The sequence below is a fragment of the Jaculus jaculus genome, chromosome 18 (assembly GCF_020740685.1).
Source record: "Jaculus jaculus isolate mJacJac1 chromosome 18, mJacJac1.mat.Y.cur, whole genome shotgun sequence".
Taxonomy (NCBI): Eukaryota; Metazoa; Chordata; class Mammalia; order Rodentia; family Dipodidae; genus Jaculus; species Jaculus jaculus.
In genome coordinates, this window is record NC_059119.1 from 63,567,202 (window position 1) to 63,590,150 (window position 22,949).

Sequence of the window (22,949 nt, forward strand, 5' to 3'; positions counted from 1 at the left end):
GGAGAGATGGCTTAGCAGTTAAGGCACTTGCCTATGAAGCCTAAGGACACAGGTTTGATTCCCCAGAACCCACGTAACCCAGATGCCCATGGTGGTGCATGTGTCTGGAATTTGTTTGCAGTGGTTAGAGGCTCTGATGTGCCCAGTCTCTCTCTCTCTCTCTCTCTCTCTCTCTTTCTTAAATAAATAAATAAAAATAAAATATTTTTTACAAACAGAAAGCAGAAATGCATGTTTTAACTAGATCTTCTGCCTCTTATAGTAATATCACTAAATTTTTTTTCTTCTTCTTTTCTTTGAGAAAATACACCTCTTAGTTTTATCATCTGTGTTCACCTGCTATTCCTGCCGGTCTCCATTTTTGAGAGCTCATTCTAAAATCACATGAAAGCAACCCTATTTTGACAAGATTAGAGTTCTGGCAGAAAAGGCTCACCGCAAGGTATTACAGAGAACTTTTCTACTTTCTTTCAGCCTCTCTCTCTCAGTTCAGCCTACCACTCTGTCAGTGATCTGATTGTATCCCCGAGGTAGCCTGTCTTTACCCTTGGAGGAATGACCAGCGCCAAAGCTCTGTCCCGTGTCCAGGGCACACAGACCGGCCTGCTTTATCTTCTGGGATGCGCATGTGCGTTTCCATCTTTCTGGAGCTTTGGACAGAAAACTTCATTAGACTTTATATAATCCTAAAATATTTGCCACAGTATCTGTTTCAGCCATCCACGGGTATGTTCTCTCTCCTTTTTGGCCTCCCTCGAAACATTACTCATTAGGTCCCACTGAATTTTCAAATCAGCATTTCTCAAATCTGTCTCCTCTGTCTATCATACTGGCTAGATGACTAAGCCTACATCAGATCTGTCTGGTTTAAAAGATGTTTCTTTCTTTTCTGTCTTTACTTACTTCTTTTTATTATATTATTATTGACCACTTCCATAATTATAGACAATAAACCATGATACTTCCCTCACCTTTCACTTTCCCCTTTGAAACTCCACTCTCCATCATATCCCCTCCCGCTCTCTCAGTCTCTCTTTTATTTTGTTGTCATCATTCTTTCCTCTTATTATGAGAGTCTTGTGTAAGTAGTGCCAGGCATGGATATCCAGGCCATTTTGTGTCTGGAAGAGTGCATTGTAAGCAGTCATACCCTTCCTTTGGCTCTTACATTGTTCCTGCCACCTCTTCCTCAATGGACCCTGAGCCTTGTCAGATATTTCAGTTCTGGACACTCCTCTGTCACTTCTTCTCAGCACTATGGTACCTTTTGAGTCATCCCAGAGGTCACTGCATCTGAAAAGAGAAGCTCCGGTAACCAAAAGTGAGAACTGCGTTAATATATGGATATGAATGTTAAGAAATGTGCTTATACCAAGTCAGGCATAGTGGCGCACACTTTTAATCCCACCACTTGGGAGGCTGAGGCAGGAGAATTGCTATGAGTCCAAGGTTACCCTAAGACTACATAGAGAATTGCAGGTCAGCCTGGGCTAGAGTGAAACCCTACCTCGAAAAACTAAAAAAAAAAAAAAAAAAAAAAACGAAAGAAAGAAAAGTGTTTACTGGCAGGTTGTTGAGCATAATATGTGCATTTAGGCAGACAGCAGCAGACTTTACACCCCTAGGGCTCATGCCTCCCCCTGTCCTAGGGTTTCAGTATCAGGCAAGTATTCCCTCCCATGGAGCAGGCCTCCAGTGCAATTAGAGAGCAGTCGGTTTACCCCATAACAGACAGGCCACTATTGCACCCATCATGCTCATTTGGCCTGGCTGGTCCAACTTGAGGCTTGTAGTGTCCATTGTTGTTTCTCACCGCTAGTGATGCCCCCCCACACACACACACACGGAGCTGCACGCAGCATACCTTTTTCCAGCTTTCTGTCAGCTGGTCTGCATGGAAGAGGTTTTCAGCTCATCTCCAGAAATACTTCTCAGTGACTTTGCAGCCCCAAGCATGTGGAGATTTCAGTCTTTTTTTTTTTTTTTAGGTAGGATCTCACTCTAACCCAGGCTGACCTAGAATTCACTATGTAGCCTCAGGGTGGCCTCAAACCCATGGTGATCCTCCTACCTCTGCCACCCAAGTGCTGGGAATAAAGGCATGCTCCATTTTCACTCAGAGAGAATGAAAATGGTCATGCCAGGGTTTCTAGCCACTGCAAATGGACCCCAGACACTTGTACCACTTTGTGCATCTGGCTTTATGTGGGTACTGGGGAATCAAACCCAGGTCATTAGATTTTGCAGGCAAGCACCTTAACTGCTGAGCCATCTCTCCAGCCTGGCTTTTAAAAAACATTTTATTTATTTATTTGCAAGGAGAGAGACAGAGGGAAGAATAGATAGAATAGATGCATTAGGTGGATTTTCCGCAAGGGAGCACAATACTGAAAACCTTTCCATAAAATGACCCAGAATCTCTGGGATAACGCCCCAAGGTATGTGTGCTTCCTGTTAGGAAACACACCACCACCACCACCACAAGATTGGCCAGCACTGGAAAACATGAGCCAGCATGGTGGAAATGTGGCAGGGAGAAAGCTCAAAAAATTAGCACTTGGAGCCAGGCGCGGTGGCCACACACCTTTAATCCCAGCACTCGGGAGGCAGAGGTAAGAGGTGAGTTTGAGAACACCCTGAAACTACATAGTGAATTCCAGGTCAGCGTGGACTAGAGTTAAAACTCTACCTCTAAAAACAAGAACAAAAATTAGCACTTGGCCAGGCTGTGAAAATTGCAGGTTCATATCAAGTGAATTTGTCGGAAAGGAAATTATTTGCTAGAGTTCTGAGGGCAACCTTGGAGCGCCCATGCCTGTCCTCCCCCAGGTCTAGACAAGGGCTCTTCTGGTTCATTCCAGGTGTACAGCATGTACAGCTCTGCTTTTATACTCACCTTGCTGAAGGGGTGAGTGATAATGGGGCTTTCAATGATGGATCAGAGATTGACTCAAGTGAGTTCCCAGGGCCTTCTGCTTTCCCAAGAAGGAAACTGAGGAGGACAGAAACATGAGACCAGGTAGTGAAGGTGTTGGGGGGTAGGGAGGGAATGCACAGCAAAGAAATAGGGTGACACCAGGACCTCGCAGGCTCTGAAGATGCTGACCTAGGGCTGGAGAGATGGCTTTAGCTGGTAAGGCGTTTGCCTGCGAAGCCTAAGGACCCAGGTTAGATTCCCCAGTAGGTCAGATGCACAAAGTGGCGCACGCATCTGGAGTTTGTTTGCAGTAACTAGAAGGCCCTGGCATGCCCATTTTCTCTCTCTCTGACTCTCACCAATAAATATTTAAAAATAAGAAAGAAAGAGAAAGAGAAAGAAAGAAGAAAAACAAAGAGAGAGAGAGAGGAAGAAAAGAAAGAAAGAAGGTGCTGACCTATCAGAGACCCCCATGCCTGTGGCAAAGAAGGAAGGTGGGGGAGGGACGCGGGTGCATGGTGGGTAATTACAGGGCGAATTTCTTCCTTGGTGGCAAATCCCCAGATGCCATCCTGGTGAGCATCTGGGACAGTGGAAAAATACTGCCATGGAAATGCCCTGTGGGGATTAACCATGAAGAGTTGCCTTGTCACCTGGAAATGACCTGCGGTTCAATGGAGCATTTTGTACTCCGGAGATTGTCATATCCAGAAGAGGTGCCCGCCCCCACTGCAAGTCACAGTGGAAAACAAAGTGTCCAGAGAAAGGGAAAGGGAAGGCGAGGCCGGAGGGCAAGGCAGTAAAATACAGACACAGACCAAAAGCGCCAGCAAGCGGGGGGGGGGGGGGGGGGGGGGGGGGGGGGGGGGGCCAGACAAGGTTTGCGGTTGAGTGATCTATGAGCACCCATAGAAATGCTAACTTTATATATATATATATATATATATATATATATATAATCGCAAGGTCCTTTACTTGCCACCTGCAGGGATGAAGTAAAAACTTCCCAGCCAGAATGTTACTTTGTCATTCTCTTTATGTTGTAAGCACATTCTAGAGATGACTTCCCAAGATGGCTTAGTTAGGTCTGCAATGCGTCCAGACTTCCTTAAGCAAACCTGACTATCTGAACCCGACTAGATGGGGTCAGGCCTCCCAGGAGCAGGTGGGCTGCAAGCACAGCTGGGCCATCCCCAGGAGACCGGACCCCCCACCAGGCGCTTCCTGTTGCTCCAGCCTTCCTCCCCACGTTTAGTTTTTTTTTTTTTTCTTTTAAAGTATTTTATTTATTTATTTATTTGAGGGAGAAAGAGGCAGATAGAGAATGGGCACTCAGGGCCTCCAGCCACTGCAAATGAACTCCAGATGCATGCGCCCCCTTGTGCATCTGGGTTACGTGGGTCGTGGGGAGTTCAACCTGGGTCCTTTGGCTTTGCAGGCAAATGGCTTAAAGGCTAAGCAATCTTTTCAGCACTATTTTGTTTTTTTTTTTCACCTATTTTTTTTTTAACATTTTCCATGATTATAAAATATATCCCATGGTAATTCCCTCCCTTCCCACCCCCACACTTTCCCATTTGAAATTCCATTCTCCATCATATTACCTCCCCATTACAATCATTGTAATTACATATATACAATATCAACCTATTAAGTATCCTCCCCTCTTCCGTTCTCTACCCTTTATGTCTCCTTTTTAACTTACTGGCCTCTGCTATTAAGTATTTTCATTCTCACGCAGAAGCCCAGTCATCTGTAGCTAGGATCCACATATGAGAGAGAACATGTGGCGCTTGGCTTTCTGGGTCTGGGTTACCTCACTTAGTATAATACTTCCCAGGTCCATCCATTTTTCTGAAAATTTCATAACTTCATTTTTCTTTACCGCTGAGTAGAACTCCATTGTATAAATGTGCCACATCTTCATTATCCACTTTCTTTCTTTTTTTTTTACCCCAGAGACAACAGCGGCCCATCTGAGCATGGGGTTTCCTTACATGGTCTCCATATTAGTGCTTTTCAGGTTTATTATGTCCACCCATCTCTAGGAACTTGTTAAAATGCAGATTCCAGGCTGGAGAGATGGCTTAATGATTAAGGTGCTTGCCTGCAAAGCCAAAGGACCTAGGTTCAATTCTCCAGGACCCACACAAGCCAAATACACATTGTGGCACATGTATCTGGTGTTTGTTTGCAACAGCTTGGGGGCCTGACACACCCATTCTCTCTCTCTCTCTCTCTCTCTAATAAATAAAAAATAACTTTTTTTAAAATGCAGATTCCAGGGGCTGGAGAGATGGCTTAGCACTTAAGGCATTTGCCTGTGAAGCCAAAGGACCCAGGTTCAACCCCCAGGACCCACATAAGCCAGATGTACAGAGAGCACATGTGTCTGGAATTTGTTTGCAGTGGCTGGAGGTCCTGGTACTCCCATTCTCTCTCTCCCCCCCTTCTCGTTCTCAAATAAATAAATAAATATTTTTAAAAAGTCATTTTCACACATGCTATGGCTCCCTGAGTTGAAAATAATCATAATTACACTTTATAGTCATGAGAGGTGGTCTGTAACATGATGGCTGGGAGCTCAGACCCTGGAACAAGATGGCCTGGGTGGAAGGCACTGTGCCCGTCCCGTGGGTATCTGCTGTCACTGCCGCCATCATCAGACCATTCGCCATCCGGCCACCACTGCCGTAGCCATTGATGTCGTCTCGGTGCCAGGCGTTTTGTCCATGCTAACGGATCTGATCCTCACCACCTCCAATTTTTTGTTTTAGTTTTAGGTTTTTTTTTTTGTTTTTTTTTTGTTTTTTTTCATTTTTTGAGGTAGGGTCTCACTGTAGCTCAGGCTTGGAATTCACTATGTAGTCTCAGGATGGCCTCGAACTCACGTCGATTCTCCTACCTCTGCCTCCCCAGTGCTGGGTTAAAGGTGTCTGCCACCACGCCTGGCTTTCAGCTATCTTTGTATTTTTTTATTTGAGAAAGAGAGATACAGAAATAGGCAGGTACAGAGTGAGAGAGAATGGGCGCAGCAGAGCCTCCAGCCACTGCAAACGAACTCCAGACACATGCACTCCCTGTGCATCTTGCTTACATGGGTCCTGGAGAGTCGAACCTGGGTCCTTTGGCTTTGCAGGCAAACACCTTAAGCAAGCACCTTAACCATTAAACCATCTATACAGCCCTCAGCTATCTTTTTGACTTATGGATGGGTCTTGGTTCTCTTCTGTTTTCTCTGCTTTCTGTAAAAAACAAAACAGACTTTCCAACCAAGAGTTAGAGCAGCTTGGGATAAAGAAGAAATGCAAAGTTATTTGAGAAACTTTTGGTTTGCAGCCCACTCATGTCCTCAAGAGCAGTGGGGCTTCTCTCTAAAGTTTCCTGACCAGGATACTCTGACTTGCTTTCCAGTACCAAGTATGGTATTATTTATTTTTTTGGGCAGGAGCTTTTCAAGATAGGGTTTTGCTGTAACCCAGGCTGACCTGGAATTCACTATGTACTCTCAGGATGGCCTCCAACTCACTGTGACCCTCCTACCTCTGCTTTCCAAGTACTGAGATTAAAGGTATATGTTGGGGCACCTGGGCTTTTATACATACATATATATATATATATATATATATATATATATATATATATATATATATATATTTTTTTTTTTTTTTTTTTTTTTGCCTCAGCCAATAGCAATCTAGCTTACCTGTGACCTTCAGGACTCTCCTGGCCCTACCTACCATTGCTGTATGCATGTCAGGAGTCATGGATGCATGTGTTACTTTGTGTCAGACTTTACTTGGGTGCTAGGGAGGATCGAACTTGGATTGGCAGGTTTGCAAACAAGCACCTCTAACCACTGAGCAATCTCCTCAAACTTCCCCCACATTTGATCTTTTTTTTCTTTTTTGGTTATTTGAGGTAGGGTCTTGCTCTAGCCCAGGCTACCTGGAATTCACTTTGTAGTCTCAAGCTTGCCTTGAACTCACAGCAATCCTCCATTTGATTTTTTTTAAGAGAGAGAGAGAGAGACAGAGAGAGAGAGAGAGAGAGAGAGAGAGAAGAAATAATTGGTACACCAGGGCCTCAGCTGCTGCAATCAAACTCCAGACGCTTGCTCCACCTAGTGGGCATGTGAGACCTTGCGCTTGCATCATCTTTGTGCATCTGGCTAACGTGGGACTGGAGAGTCAACCTTGGGTCCTTAGTTTCGCAGGCAATCGCCTTAACCACTACGCCATCTCTCCAGCCCCAACTTGATTTTTTTTTTTGTTCATATTTTATTTATTTATTCGAGAGCGACAGACACAGGGAGAAAGACAGATAGAGGGAGAGAGAGAGAATGGGCGCGCCAGGGCTGCCAGCCACTGCAAACGAACTCCAGACGCGTGCGCCCCCTTGTGCATCTGGCTAACGTGGGACCTGGGGAACCGAGCCTTGAACCGGGGTCCTTAGGCTTCACAGGCAAGCGCTTAACCGCTAAGCCATCTCTCCAGCCCCCCAATCTGATTTTTGACATAAGTGTAAAGCCACATCTGTTCTTTTTTTGTTTTGTTTTTTTTGTTGTTGTTTTTTGAGGTAGGGTCTTACTCTGGCCCAGGCTGACCGGGAATTTACTATGTAGTCTCAGGGTGGCCTCAAACTCACGGTGATCCTCCTACCTCTGCCTCCCGAGTGCTGGGATGAAAGGTGTGCACCACCGTGCCCGGCTCCATATCTGTTCTTATTCATAGATTTCCTCTTGGCATAGTAGGTGCTTTGCCCTTCCCTTACACTGCGTTCCTGGTTCTGGCAGAGTAGCTATCATTTGCTTCCTCCTCCTGCCCCTTCATCTAGATTAGCCACAGGATCAGCGGCTACTCAGCGTCCTGCAGTCTGGGCGCTGTGTGTCCTCTGAAGCTCCCGACTCTAACCCTCAGAGAAGCCTGCAGGGTGCTCAGCTGTGATTTCTACAGGATCGCACTTGTGCCTGGTTCCTGTTGAGCATGCTTCCCCCTCTCTTTCAGGTAGCCATTCCATGATCTCCCAGACTAGACATCAGCTCCCAAATTTAGGGTCTGTGAAATCAACCCTTTCCGTAGGGCCGAGATGCAAGGAACTGTGCCATTGGAACATACAGCCCAGAAAGGAGAGTGGCCAGTTAATGTCCACAGACAGTTGGAACTAAGAGATCAGTGAGGCCTGGATTTCAAGGCTCGCTGCCCTTGACTCTGTGAGGCATGTTCCAGCTAAACCACAGGAGGCTGAGTAGCCAGGGCAATGCCAGCCTTTCTGTGAAGGAAGTGATTAGCTGCAGTGTCATCGGAAGAGAGACTGACATTGCCTTTGAATTTAAATTGCCTGGTTATTGCAGTTTGCGAGGGGGCCACACTGATGGGGGACTACAGGGATAAATTCCCCACGGAGAGCCATTTCACAGCCCTGCCTGCACGCGAGGGGCCCAGAAAGGCTGCACTGATTTTCTCGGAAAAGCAGGGTGGTTATGTTCACTTACTTATTTTATAAAAATATGTAATTTTTTTTCTTTCTGGGCTGGGGAAATGGCTTAATGGCTCAGGCGTTCATCTGCGAAGCCTAAGGAACCTGGTTCAATTCCCCAGGACTCACCTAAGCCAGATGCACAAGGGGGTGCATGTGTCTGGTGGTCATTTGCAGTGGATGGAGGCCCTGGCATGTCCATTCCTTCTTTCTCTCTGCCTCTTCCTCTCTCTCTCTCTCTCTCTCTAAATAAATAATTAAAAAGCATGAGCCACCATTCCTGCCTTTAAAATATATATATATATATATATATATATATATATATATATATGTAAAATTTTTCTTTATTTGAGAGAGAGAAATTGGCAGGGAGAGAGAGAGGGAGAGAGAATGAGCGCGCCAGGGCCTCCAGCTGCTGCACACGAAGTCCAGATATGTGCACCCCCTTGTGCATCTGGCTTACATGGGTCCTGGGGAATTGAACCTGGGTCCTTTGGCTTTGCAGACAAGCACCTTAACCACTAAGCTATTCCCCAGCCCCACTTACATATTCTTTTCACAGTATCAGAACATTAGCTGCCTGTCACTGGTGCTGTTGTTGGCATCATTTGAACTGTGATGGTTGGGACCCTGGTGTGCATATCTTAGAGGAGAGTGAAGGCCCCGGGTCAGCCATCAGTCTGAGCAGCCTAGTCACACCATTGTCACTAGAGCCTGTCCAGCTGCTATGCAACATACAGGGAAACTCATTGGCCCTGTTGCAGCTACCTTCTCACTACTGGCACAGAGCAGCCAATCAAAAGGAGCTGACTGGAGGAAAGTTGTTCATACTTTGGCTTACAGTGTCCTGGGGAAGCTCCATGCTGGAACAGGAAACCATGGCATGAGCAGGGAGGGGCTGGACGTTGCCTCCATGTAGGTGGAAATAGCAGCAGGAGAGTGAGCTAAAGTAACCCTGGCAAGGAAGGGCTAATAAACCATAACACCCACTTCCAAGCTGAAGAGATGGCTTAGCGGGTAAGGTGCATGCCTGCGAAGCCTAAGGATTCAGGTTCAATTCTCTAGGTCCCACATAAGCCAGATGCCCACGGTAGCACCTGTGTCTGGAGTTCTTTTGCAGTGGCTGGAAGCCCTGGTGCACTCATTCTCACTATCTCTCTTTGCTTTTAATAAATAAATAAAAACAAAATCTTGGGCTGGAGAGATGGCTTAGCGGTTAAGCGCTCGCCTGTGAAGCCTAAGGACCCCGGTTCAAGGCTCGGTTCCCCAGGTCCCACGTTAGCCAGATGCGCAAGGGGGCGCACGTGTCTGGAGTTCGTTTGCAGAGGCTGGAAGCCCTGGCGCGCCCATTCTCTCTCTCTCCCTCTATCTGTCTTTCTCTCTGTGTCTGTTGCTCTCAAATAAATTAAAAAAAAATTTTTTTTTTAAAATCTTAAAAAAATAATAGAAATAATTTAAAAAAAAAAAAAACACCCCAACAACACACCTCCTGCAGCAAGAGTCCACCTCCCAAATGGCCACCAGCTGGGCATCCAGCATTCAGAACATGTGGTTTGTGGAGGACTCCTACTTCAAACCACCACAACCCCCAAATGTCCCCCTATGAAATCAGTAACCAAACCCCAAACCCTACCTGTTCATGTGCCCCTCTCATACTACAGGAGTCAGCAGCCATCGGCAGACAGCCCAGTGAAGAGCACAGTCATGGTTCTCACAGAATAGCATATGGCCCTCAGTCTGTTCTCGGATCACAATGCCCCTGGTGCCATGAATGTGATGGGGCAGGTAGGGGCCCCAGCCAGCAGTGGAGAATGCCTCAGGCCTCACTTAAGCACATCTTTAAGATTTATTTTGTTTATTTATTAGAGACAGAGAGAGAGGTGGGGGAGAGAGAGAGAATGGGCATGCCAGGGCCTCTAGCCACTGCAAACGAACTCCAGATGCATGCACCGCCATGTACATCTGGTTTACATGGGACCTGGAAAAATCAAACCTGGGTCCTTAGGCTTTGCAGGCATGTGCCTTAACTGCTAAGCCATCTCTCCAGCCAAATCACATCTTTAATATAAGCTTGAATAGCTCTTTACAGGACTGAATCAGTGTCCCTGTAATTTCCCATCAGTGTCCTCCCCTTGCAAATGGCAAAGTGCTCCTAGCACTCAGGAGGCAGAGGTCGTAGGATCACAGTGAGTTCGAGACCACCCTGAAACTACCTAGTGAATTCCATGTCAGTCTGGGCTAGAGCAAGACCCTACCTGCCCCCCCCCCAAAAAAAATACAGCTAGGTGGGGACTTGCTTGGCTTGGCTAAGAGGCAGAAACATCCTAAAGCAACACACTAGATGTAGTGTTCCACAACAAATTACTCCAGCATTGTGTTTATTATCTCTCCTGGCTTCTTTTGGTCAGGAGTTAAGTTGGACAGGGCATACACCATTCTCTATCTTGATGTCTAGGGCCTCCACCAAAAACTAGAGCAAGGGCTGGGGTCATCTGAAATCTTCCTTTTTGGCTTTTCAAGGTAGGGTCACACTCTAGCCCAGGCTGAACTGGAATTCACTACGTAGTCTTAGGGTGGCCTTGAACTCACAACGATCCTCCTACCTCTGCCCCCCTCCCAGTGCTGGGATTAGAGGTGTCCGGCTCGAAATCTTCCCTTTTCCTTTTTTTTTAAAATTTTTGTTTATTTATTTTTATTTATTTGAAAGTAACAGACAGAGAAAGAGGCAGATAGAGAGAGAGAGAGAGAATGGGCACGCCAGGGTCTCCAGCCACTGCAAACGAACTCCAGACGTGTGTGCCCCCTTGTGCATCTGGCTAACGTGGGACTTGGGGAATCGAGCCTCGAACCCGGGTCCTTAGGCTTCATAGGCGAGCGCTTAACCGCTAAGCCATCTCTCCAGCCCGAAATCTTCCCTTTTCATCGCTGGTAGCTGATACTAGATTTTGGCTGGGCCAAGTTGGCGCTGTGCGCTGGAACACCCACACTCACACAAGGCGGCGGGTGCGTCCTGACACTATGGAGGATGAGCTCCGGAGGCAAATGTCTTGAGTGAACAGCCCAGACTGTGGTCACTTTGTATTTCATAACCTGGCCTCAGAGATCACACAGCATTCAATCAGCCACATTCCGTTGGTTGAGGCAGTCACTAAGGTCCACTTAAGCTCAAGGGGGAAAGAAAGCTCTTGGCAACCGGGTGTGCATAACATCAGGAAGAGCATGTGCAGGGTGGGATGCCCACTGAGGTATAGTCTACCCCGAGCAGACATGCAGACAAGGCCAAAGCAGGGGCTGGAGAGGTTGTTTAGTGGTTAATGCACTTGCCTGCAAAGCCTAAGGACCCAGGTTCAATTCCCCAGTACCCATGTAAAGCCAGGTACACAAGATGGCACGTGTATCTGGAAGTTCCTTTGCAGTAGCTAGGAAGCCCTGGCACACCCATTCTCTCCCCCCCCTTCACAGTGCAAATAATTATAACCCTGACAAGAGCACAAAGAGAAAGAAGATCTACCGCCTCGTGACAGAGATCTGGAATGTTAGGGAGTGCTGGCTGGAATGATCTCATCCATTCCTCCTGTAAAGGCGAACACTCGCCCTCGCTGTTGACGCCATCTGCAGGCCCCACTCCCTGCCACTGCCGCTCACTTCTGGCTCACTCATTGTCACTCCAATACCACTCCAGTTATTTGTAGTCCAATATTCTTGTTTTTTAAATATTTTATTTATTTGTTTGAGAGAGAATGAGCATGCGATAGGGCCTCCAGCCACTGCAAATAAAAAGGGCTGGGGAGGGCTGGAGAGATGGTTTAGCGGTTAAGCGCTTGCCTGTGAAGCCTAAGGACCCTGGTTCAAGGCTCGGTTCCCCAGGTTCCACGTAGCCAGATGCACAAGGGGGCGCACGCGTCTGGAGTTCGTTTGCAGAGGCTGGAAGCCCTGGCGCGCCCATTCTCTCTCTCTCCCTCTACCTGTCTTTCTCTCTGTGTCTGTCGCTCTCAAATAAATAAATTAAAAAAAAAAAAAAAGGGCTGGGGAGATGGCTCAGTGTTTAACGGCACTTGATAGCAAAGCCTTTTGGTCCAAGGTTTGATTTCCCCCAGTACCTATATAAAGCTACATGCACAAAGTGGCACATGCATTGTTTGCAGGGCAAGAGGCCCTGATGTGCCCATATCCTTACTGTCTCTCTGCTTGTAAATCAATAAAAATAGTTTTAAAAAATAAAAAAAAATGAACTCCAAATGCATATGCTGCCTTGTGCATCTGTCTTTCATAAGTACTGAGGAATCAGAATCTGGGTCCTTAGGCTTTGCAGGCAGGCACCTTAACCACTAAACCATCTCTCTAGCCCATTTATTTATTTTCCCGAGGTAAGGTCTTACTCTAGCCCAGGCTAACGTGGAACTCACTTTGTAGCTCCAGGCTGGCCTCAAACTCACAGCAATCCTCAACCTCCTGAATGCTGGCATTAAAGACCACACCCATCTGGTGGTGGTCTTTTTACTAACCATGCTGATGAAACCCTAATTCCCCCCCCCTAACATCTTCTCATCTGACGGTCTTGTCCTCTGTCCTCAGCGGCTCACTGCTTCTGTCCTGGGGCCCTACCTTGCACTCTGTGGGCACATCTCAGGGCCACCTTCCACGATTACTCCCGAGGGCACCACCTCCGAGCTCCAGTCACTTGTCAATACCAGGAGGGCCTGTGGTCCTCAAGTCTCTCTTCCCCATCTTCAGCTTAGATCTGGTCTGTCATTGGATTTTTCATTTGCACAGCTCTCAAATGCCTTGTCCCTTTCCCTCCTCTTTATAGTTTCCTAGGAAACCTCAAGCTAATTAAATCCAACCTCCACACCCACCAGGCTGCTGTGGTCTCACTCTATCCGTGGGAACAACTTTTTTTTTTTTCCCAATATAAAATCCTGATTTTATTCTTTTTTTTTTCACATTTTTTTTTTTTATTAACATTTTCCATGATTATACAGTTCTTTCTGTTGTGTTTCTAGCACCACCTACTGGGAAGCTGTGCTCTTAGTGGAATCCCTTTCCAGTGTCAAAAGCTAACTTGGTTGGCAAAAAGGAAAGAAAAAGGGGGAAGAAAGAGAAGCTCAGAGCAGATTCTGTTTATCAGAAAGGATCAGGAAAGCCTGGGCATGGTGGTGTGCACCTGTAGTCCCAACACTTGGAAAGAGGGCAAGAGTATTGCCCAAAAGTATTGACTCATGCTATAATCCCAGCACTCAGGAGGCAGGGGTAGAAGGATCCCTGGGAGTTCAAGGCCCCCCTGAGACTACAGAGTGAATTCCAGGTCAGCCTGGGCTAGAACGAGACCCTACCTTGAAAAACCAAATATAACAAAATTATTGCTTTGAAAAGGCCTGGCATGATGGCAAATGCCTTTAATCCCAGCACTCAGGAAGCAGAGGTAGGAGGATTGCGGAGAGTTGAAGGTCACCCTGAGGCAAATTCCAGGTCAGCCTGAACTAGAGTGAGACTCTGCCTAGGGAAAAAAAAATATATTGCTTTGCGTTTAAGACCATCCTGGTGCTACATAGTAGCAGGACAATCACAGTGACAGTGTGTGGGAAAAAAAAAAAAAAGGCTGGAGAAAAGGCTTAGCCCTTAAGGCACTTGTCTACAAAGCAGGCTCGAATCCCCAGTACCCACATAAAGCCAGATGCACACAGTGTCTCATTCATCTGGAGTTTGTATGCTGTAACTGGAGGCTCTAGTGCACCCATTCTGTCTGTCTGTCCTCTCGCTCTCTGCTGCCAAATTATATATATATATTGGGGGGGGCATTCAAGGTAGGGTCTTGCTCTAGCTCAGGCTAATCTGGAATTCACTGTGTAGTCTGAGGGTAGCCTCAATTTCACGCAATCCTCCTACCTGTGCCTTCCAAGTTCTGGGACTAAAGATGTGCGCCACCATAGCTTTTTTTTTTTTTTTTTTTTTTTTTTTGAGGAGTGGGGTTGGTTTTATGTTTTCTAGATTGCAAAAGATTTGTTGTGTGTGTATAAATTTTTTAAAAATATTTATTTAAGGCTTAAGAGATAGCTTAGCAGTTAAGGCAGTTGCCTACAAAGCCAAAAGATCCTGGTTCAATTCCCTAGGACCCACATAAGCCAGATGCACAAGATGATGATAAAGACGAACCAGCACAATCCTTAACAGGAATTATGTCTCCTTAATTATTTGTACATTTTGTTTCAGCAACAGCTACTGCATCTCGCAATCAACTGCATATTCCAATCAAGAAAACTCGTGGGGGCCAGAGAGATGGCTCAGTGGGTGAGACACTTGTCTGCAAAGCCTAAAGACCAAGGTTTGATTCCCTGGTACCCACATAAAGCCAGTTGCACAATGTGGCACATGCATCTAGAGTTCATTTGCAATGGCTACAGGCCTTGTTGTATGCATTCTCTCTCTTTTAAATATTTTATTTATTTATGTGAGAGAGAGAGACAGACAGACAGACAGACAGGGAGACTATGAGTGTGCCAGGGCCTCCAGCCACTGTAAAGTAATTCCAGACACTTGCGCCACCTTGTGCATCTGGCTTTATTGGGTACTAGGGTACCAAACGTGGGTTCCTAGGTTTTGCAGGCAAATACCTTAACCACTAAGCCATCTCTCCAGTCCTAACTCTCCCTCTGTCTTTTTTATTTTTTTGAGGTAGGGTCTGCCCCCCACCACCACACACCCATTTTTCTCTCTTTCACTCAAATAAATAAAAATAAGATAAAATTTTGCAAAAATATGGCCTGGCATGGTGGCTTATGCCTTTAATCCCAGCACTTGGGAGGCAGAGGTAGGTGGATTGCCATAAATTTCAGGCCATCCTGACCCTACTTAGTGAGTTCCAGGCCAGCCTGAGTTAGAGTGAGACCCTACCTCGAAAAAAAAAATTTTTGAAGAAATTAAAACTCAGTAAAGCTACGCACGGTAGTTTATGGTTCATGTCTCTAATTCAGCACTCAGGAGGCTGAAATGGGAAAATCGCCATGAATTTGAGACCAGGCTGAACTATAGAGTGAGTTCCAGGTCAGCCTGAGCTAGAGTGAGACCATGCCTCAAGAGAAACTGAGAAGGGTCTAATGTGAAAGAGGTGGCAGAAAGAATGTAAGAGCAGCCAGGCGTGGTGGCACACGCCTTTAATCCCAGTACTCGGGAGGCAGAGGTAGGAGGATCGCCAAGAGTTCAAGGCCACCCTGTGACTACGTAGTGAATTCCAGGTCAGCCTGAGCCAGAGTGAGACTCTACTTTGAAAAAAAAAAAAAAAGAATGTAAGAGCCAAAAGAAGGGTAGGACTCCTTACAACGTGCTCCCCCCAGACACAAGATGGCCTGGATATCCATGACCTCAGTGCCTGACACTACCTACACAAGACCATCATAAGAGGAGGAAAAGATTATGACATCAAAATAAAAGAGAGACTTATTGAGATGGGGAGGGGATATGATGGAGAATGAAGTTTCAAAGGGGAAAGTGGCGGGGGAAGGAAGGGTATTACCATGGGATATTTTCTATAATCATGGAAGTTGTTAATAAAAATTTGAAAAAAATAATAAAGAAAAACTGAGAAAAGAAAGGAGAAAAAAGGAAGGGAAGGGGAAATGGAAGGAAAAAGCCCAATAATTATTTTCCCTTAGCATCCTGGCTCCCATCTCCTCCTCAAATTAAATATATTTTATTTATTTTCTGAGTGAGAAAGAGGCAGAGAGAATGTGAGAGAGAAAGGGCACATTAGGGCCTCCAGCCACTGTAAACAAACTGCAGATGCATGTGCCAACTTGTGCATCTAGCTTACATGGATCCTGGAGAATCGAACTGGGACCCTTTGGCTTTGCAGACAAACACCTTAACCATCTCTCCAGCCCTCTTCCTCAAATTAAAATGAAGGCTCAGAAAGCAGAACTCTCAGAGAGTGGGACAATGTATCTGGACAATAACCATCTGTTTTCTGCAAACTCTTCCCTCCAGGAGTCATTGCTCCAGTGCAAGGAACCGCATTTGACCTGAGAAAGCCCGTAGAGCTGGGAAAGCACCTGCAGGAATTTGGCATCGATGGCTTTGACCACAATTTCTGTCTGCAGAGGTCTAAAGACAGGCATTTTTGTGCAAGGTTAGATACCTTTCCCTTGCTGCCTCTGAAGGGAAAGGAGACAGCTCCATTCCCAGCCTTCTCAATAATAGTATATATTGGGCTGGAGAGATGACACTTGCCTGCAAAGCCTAAGGACCCAGGTTCGATTCTCCCGGTCCCACATAAGCCAGATGCACAAGGTGGCATATGCGTCTGGAATTTGTTTACAGTGGTAGGAGGCCCTGGTATGCCCATTCGCTGTCTATTTCTCTCCCTCCCTGTCTCAAATAAATAAAAATTTAAAAAAAAAACTTTAAAAAACTAATAATTGCACGTAGTTTGGCAGCAGGCCACATGCTTCACCATATTACCCTGTGAGCTTTAAGAGGCATGCATGGGGTGACGGGCACAATTCTCACCACGCTCTGGTCTCCTGCACACTTCTTGTCCCCATCCTGTGATTGGCTCTTTCCCACTTTCTTCCTTCCCTTCTACTTTTCTTATCCTAGACTCCTATGTGACTTGTCTTTATCTCTAGGGTACATCATGCTGGAAGCGGACGGGTACTAGAAGTATACACCACCCAGCCTGGAGTCCAGTTTTACACGGGCAACTTCCTGGATGGCACCCTGAAGGGCAAGGATGGGGCAGTGTATCCCAAGCACTCTGGTTTCTGCCTCGAGACTCAGAATTGGCCCAATGCTGTCAATGAGGTAAAGAAAGCCACAGTCTGGTTTGTCATAGTTTGACAGGTCACAGTTCTCAGGTTTGGCAGTGTGACTCAGAAGTCCATGTTTGTTCTTTTCAATTCATGCTAAACCCAGGAAACTCATAGTCAAATAGATGAAATTTCATTTACATGGTTTTTAAAATATTTAATTTATTTATTTGAGATAGACTGAGAGAGAATGGGCACGCCAGGGCCTCTAACCACTGCAAATGACCCCAGACACATGCAGCTCCTTGTGCGTCTGGCTTATTTGGGTCCTGGAGAGCCAAACCTGAGTCCTTAGGCTTCACAGGCAAGTGCTTTACCTGCTAAGCCGTCTCTCCAGCCCTCATTTACATAGTTTCTAAGAACTCAAATATTCCTTTTGTTTCTTCTTTATCCTCTCTCTTTTTAGGCAGGGTCTTATTTTAGCCCGACTGACCTGGAGCTCCTTCTCTAGCCCAGACTAGCCTTGAACTCGTGGTGCTCCTCTGACCTCAGTCTCCAGAGTGCTGTCATGTCCCACCACATCCAAGGAAAGCCCAGATATCTCACCAAAACCTTTCTTCAAAAAGCTGGGCATGGTGGCACATTTTAATCCCAGCACTCGGAAGGCAGAGGTAGGAGGATCACTATGAGGAGGCCCCCTGAGACTACATCGTGAATTCCAGGTCAGCCTGAGCTAGAGTGAGACCTACCTTGAAAAACCAAAAAAAAAAAAAAAAAGTCAGGTGGCATGGTGGCACATGCCTTTGATCCATCCACTCAGGAGGCAGAGGTAGGAGGATTGTCATGAGTTCAAGGCCACCCTGAGACTACCTAATGAATTCCAGATTAGCCTGAGCTAGAACAAGACCCTACCTTGAAAAGCAAAAAGAAAAAAAATATTTGTTCAAGGCTGATGTGGCGGCACACGTATAATCCAGCACTTGGGAGTTCGAGGCCACCCTGAAACTACAGAGTGACTTCCAGATCAGCCTGGGCTAGAGTGAGAGACCCTACCTGGAAAAAAACAACAGAAAAAGAAAAGAAAAGAAAAAAAAATTTTTGTAAGAGCTAGAGAGATGGCTTAGCAGTTAAGGTGTTTGCCTTTGAAGCCAAAGGACCCAGATTCAATTCTCCAAGACTCATGTAAGCCATATGTACAAAGTGCCACATGCATCCGGACTTTGAGTTCGTTTACATTGGCTGAAGGCCCTGATGCATCTATTCTATCTGCCTCTTTCTCTTTCTTTCTCTCTCTCTCTCTTTCTCTGAAATAAATTTTTAAAAAATAAAAATCAGAGCTGGAGAGATGGTTTAGCAGTTAAGGTGTTTGCCTGCAAAGCCAAAGGATCCCAGTTTGATTCTCTGGGACCTACACAAGCCAGATGCTCAAGGTGGTGCATGTGTCTGGAGTCCATTTGCAGTGGCTAGAGGCATGCCCTGGCATGCCCATTCTCTCCCTCTCTGTGTGCCCCTTTCTCTCAAATAAATAAATAAAATATATTAAAAAAAAAAAAAAAAAACCTTTGTTGGGCTGGAGAGATGGGTTAGTGGCTAAGCGGTTGTCTATAAAGCCTAAGGACCCCAGTTTGAGGCTTGATTCCCCAGCACCCCCATAAGCCAGATGTACAAGGGGGCACATGCGTCTGGAGTTCATTTGCAGTGGCTGGAGGCGCCCATTGTCTCTCTACCTCTTTCTCTGTCTGTCACTCTCAAATAAATAAATATGCCTTTGTAAGTCCCCACTTGTTTTCTACAACTGACACTGTAAAGCAGACCCTCCCTCCGTATCTTTTGTATTTGAGCCCCTAAACTTCCTCCCTAGCTAATTAGAGTCCTGGTGCTAGCCCACACTAAGAAGCTAGTGCCTTGTTTCTTTCAGCAATTCTTGCTTTAACAAAGTATGCCTGGTGATCTAACTTTTTATTCTTTTTTGAAATTTTTATTTATTTATTTATTTGGAGAGCGACAGAGAGAGAAAGAGGTAGAGAGAGAAAGAATGGGCGCGCCAGGGCCTCCAGCCACTGCAAACGAACTCCAGACGCATGTGCCCCCTTGTGCATCTGGCTAACGTGGATCCTGGGGAATCAAGCCTTGAACCGGGGTCCCTTGACTTCACAGGCAAGCGCTTAACCACTAAGCCATCTCTCTAGCCCTAAGTTTTTATTCTTGCTCAAGTTCTTCATTTCACTGTGCATCTGTAATGCCTGTCCCCACACAGCGCCAGGCTAGAAACACATGTGCCTGATGTGTGGTCATAGCTGGCAACATGTAACTGTGTCCTTTCTCCTTCACAGCCCCACTTCCCTTCTGTGCTGCTGAGACCTGGGGAGGAGTACAATCACACCACCTGGCTCGTCTTCTCTGTGGCTTAGGAAGAGAGAAGGTCTGCTCTAGCAGAGGGCCAGGCTAGGGGTCCCTCGGTGTCTGCCTCCTGTCCATAGGTTTAGTCTTTGACCGTAATCCTGTGTTCAATCCTACAAATGATAGCCGTCTTGATGATTAGTCTGAATACTGATTGCATTTCCTTACAAATGGCGTCAGTGTCTTAAGTGACCAGACTTATTCTTGTTCAGTTCAGAGGGCAAATGAACCTGACTACCAATGTCACGATTGAACGTGTGGCCGTAGCTCAGAAGTGATACCTAGAACTCATACTAGTGAACACTCCATCTCTCTGTACTGCCTCAGGTCTTTTCTGTTTTTTACCCTTTCTGTATTGCTTCTCTGTTGTCTCTTCCCCTTGACACTAAAGCTAGTAAATAGAGCAAAATCCTACTTAAGGTAAAAAAAAAAAATAGTAGTAAAATTGTTAAGCAGGATTTGAATTCAGATCATATAGATTAAAGTCCCCTCTTTACTTCTTCCTCAGTTTCCCAAAGCATTCCCAGAAATTACTAAATGGTAAAAGGGGGACTAAGGGCTCTAGTCTGGTAGAGCCAGCCTTTCTTCTCAGATTTGCTTTTGCAGGTATTAAAAAGGTTGAAGCCCAGTATGGTGGCACACACCTTTAGTCCCAGCACTCAGAGACACAGGTAGGAGGATCTCAGAGTTTGAGGCCACCCTGAGACTACAGTGTGAATTCCAGGTCAGCCTGGGTTAGAAGGAGACCCTACCTTGGAAAACAAAACAAAAAAGAGCGGTTGGACTGTCTTTTTAGCCTTGGAGGTGGTGTGCCTTACAGAGTCTCTCTTTTGAGGTTGTGTGAGAAAGGCTAGCCAATGTGAGTGTAATGTAGGCATCAGAGACAGAAGCTGAACGAGACAGCTTCTCCCCAGCACTGTCCAGAGGAGCTGACTTCACATTGCAGCAGATGTCCTCTTAAGTAGCTGTACCCGGAGGGTCCTTTGTTTGTGATTGATTTGGGCTGGGTGGTCTTCAGAGGAGCCTGATGATTTTTCAAGAAATCTATACCTACTACAGTCAGTTAATATAAAGCCAAGACCTCCATCTCCAGAACACTGCCGTTTCTTCACTCATCGTTCAGTGTTTGGTACGGACTCTGGGAAATGGACCAAGTAGTGTAGTGCACCCCAGAGTTTGGGATCTCAGGATGCAGCCCTGGACTGTTTAGAGCATCAGCTTTTTTTTTTTTTTTTTTTTTTGGGAAATAACCACATGATGCTTATAGTAAAAACAGGATGGAAGTTAAACCACACAGTTGCATGCTGTTAAACAAGGAGGGCTACTACAAGAAGTCGCAAGATTACATAGGTCACAAGGCAGAACTGAGGCAAGAAACATTCTATGCTTTGTAATCACAAAAATATTTAGAAACAGATACAGGAAGGTCATAGTACATTGCAAGGAGGGATCATCGAGAATTTCTTAGGTAACAGTAAACACCTGCATTGCACAGAGGGATCATCCCATTCCTTTCACATTCCATTTTCCATTTCCCCCTGTGATATGACATTAAGTCAAATACTTGCCTTGTAAAGAGCAGTGTCAAGGGTGTTTTCATCTTAGGGGGTGTATTGCGTCCATAATACCATGTTTAATAGAACATATTCTATTCTTTAAGTATCTACTTACAGCCGGGCGTGGTGGCACATGTCTTTAATCCAGCATCCAGGAGGCAGAGGTAGGAGGATCACCATGAGTTCAAGGCCACCCTGAGACTACGTAGTGAATTCCAGGTCAGGCTGAGCTAGAGAGACCCTACCTCAAAAATCCAAGGGAAAAAATATCTGCTTAGGCCATTAATAATGCAGGGTCCTATGGTAAGGCCTAAGGGCAGTAGTATCAGGGGCCAGCAATAGAAGAGACAAGAGAAGTTAACCTTGGAGACCAACTAAACATAGACTGAAACCAATTACTAGTGGCCCGTCTCTGAAGTTCTCTTGAGATTTTCTCTAAAGCAAGTGTATTGCGGATTATTCCCGAATGATTGGCATAAAAGCAACAAGTTTTACTTAAAGCCATACATAGGCCCCCTTGTAAGTCTAATCCTCTTCTATTTTGTCCCCTCCACTTTAAAAAAAAAAAATATTTGAGACAGAGAGAAGGGTGCACCAGGGCCTCCAGCCACTGCAAATGAACTCCAGAAGCCACCTTGTGCATCTGGCTTACATGGGACCTGGAGAATCGAACCTGAGTCCTTAGGCTTTGCAGGCATGTGCCTTAAACTCCACTTTCACACTGTTGGAGTGGCTAGGATGACCTAGTGAGGGCCCTTCCAATGTCCCAATATGGTGTTTCTTGATCCAAACTCTGTTGCCAAGCCAATAAAGGAGGGAGCCAGCAGTCCTAGGGAAAAGTTCCCCGCCAATGGCTTGCTACCAACTTCAAAACCAGGAACATGCAAACAGATGGAGGGGAGATGAATTTCAGGCTGATATTAGGGGTCTTTCCCCAGTTCAGTTGCCTGAGTTGGGAAGGGAGGTCTTGAAATGTGGATCCAGGGCAAGCCCCCAAGATGTTATGGGGTCCAGTGTTGCACAAGACCATCAACTCACAGAATGCGAGGCAAAGCTTTATTGGGTATGAAGAAAGAGAAGGAAGCTGGTGTACCAGATCTCCATCTGAGTTCAGGATCTCAGGATGCAGCCTAAAATCTTTTTTAAAAGGACAGAGGTTTAATCCCAGCATTTAGGAGGCAGAGGTAGGAGGATCGCTGTGAGTTCAAGGCCACCCTGGACCAGAGTGAGACACTACCTTGAAAAAGCAAAGGACAGAGGCTGCCACTGAAGACACGACACACACCTGTAGCACTGTCTAAGAAAAACTCTAGCCCCATGCCACCGTTGTGAGCACCACAAATGCCAAGCCAAGCCACCTACCTGCAAGTTGTACAGGGGCGTATGTGATGCAGCTCCCACAGTCACCTTTCATGATGGGATGAGGCTCTACAGTAACACAGCTCCTTTAGGGCCAGCCAACACCACTTTAAGTAACCCCTAACTCCTTCTAGGTGAGCCCAATAAACTCATTAGCTTACCCAATTAGATCTCAGTGGATGGATACATATAAAATTTTAGACAGCAACAGAGAAAAACAGGACAGGGCCTCAGGCACTGCAATTGAACATCAGCCACTTGTGTCACCTAGTGGACATGTGCGATCTTGAGCTTGCCTCACCTTGGTGCATCTGGCTTACGAGATATCTGCTGGAGTCAAACATGGATCCTTTGGCTTCACAGACAGGCAAGTGACTTAATCCCTAAACCCTTTCTCCACCCCAGATAAGAATTTTTGATTTTTTAAAAAATATGGGCACACCAAGGCCTCCAGCCATTGCAAACAAATTCCAGAAGTGTCCCCCGCCCCCCTTGTGC

The 22,949-nt window shown here is 46.0% G+C and overlaps 1 protein-coding gene across 1 annotated transcript in view; it reads left to right on the plus strand.

The window, feature by feature from the left end:
* The window catches only part of Galm (galactose mutarotase), a 41,575-nt gene extending 21,721 nt beyond the window's left edge, over positions 1–19,854 (plus strand). Inside the window, exons 5-7 of the mRNA XM_004660058.2 lie at positions 16,376–16,517; positions 17,017–17,191; positions 19,470–19,854. Of these exons, the coding sequence (XP_004660115.2) occupies positions 16,376–16,517; positions 17,017–17,191; positions 19,470–19,547 (395 nt within the window). The 3' untranslated portion in view covers positions 19,548–19,854. The remainder of the gene's footprint in view (positions 1–16,375; positions 16,518–17,016; positions 17,192–19,469) is intronic.
* Positions 19,855–22,949: the final 3,095 nt, after the last annotated feature.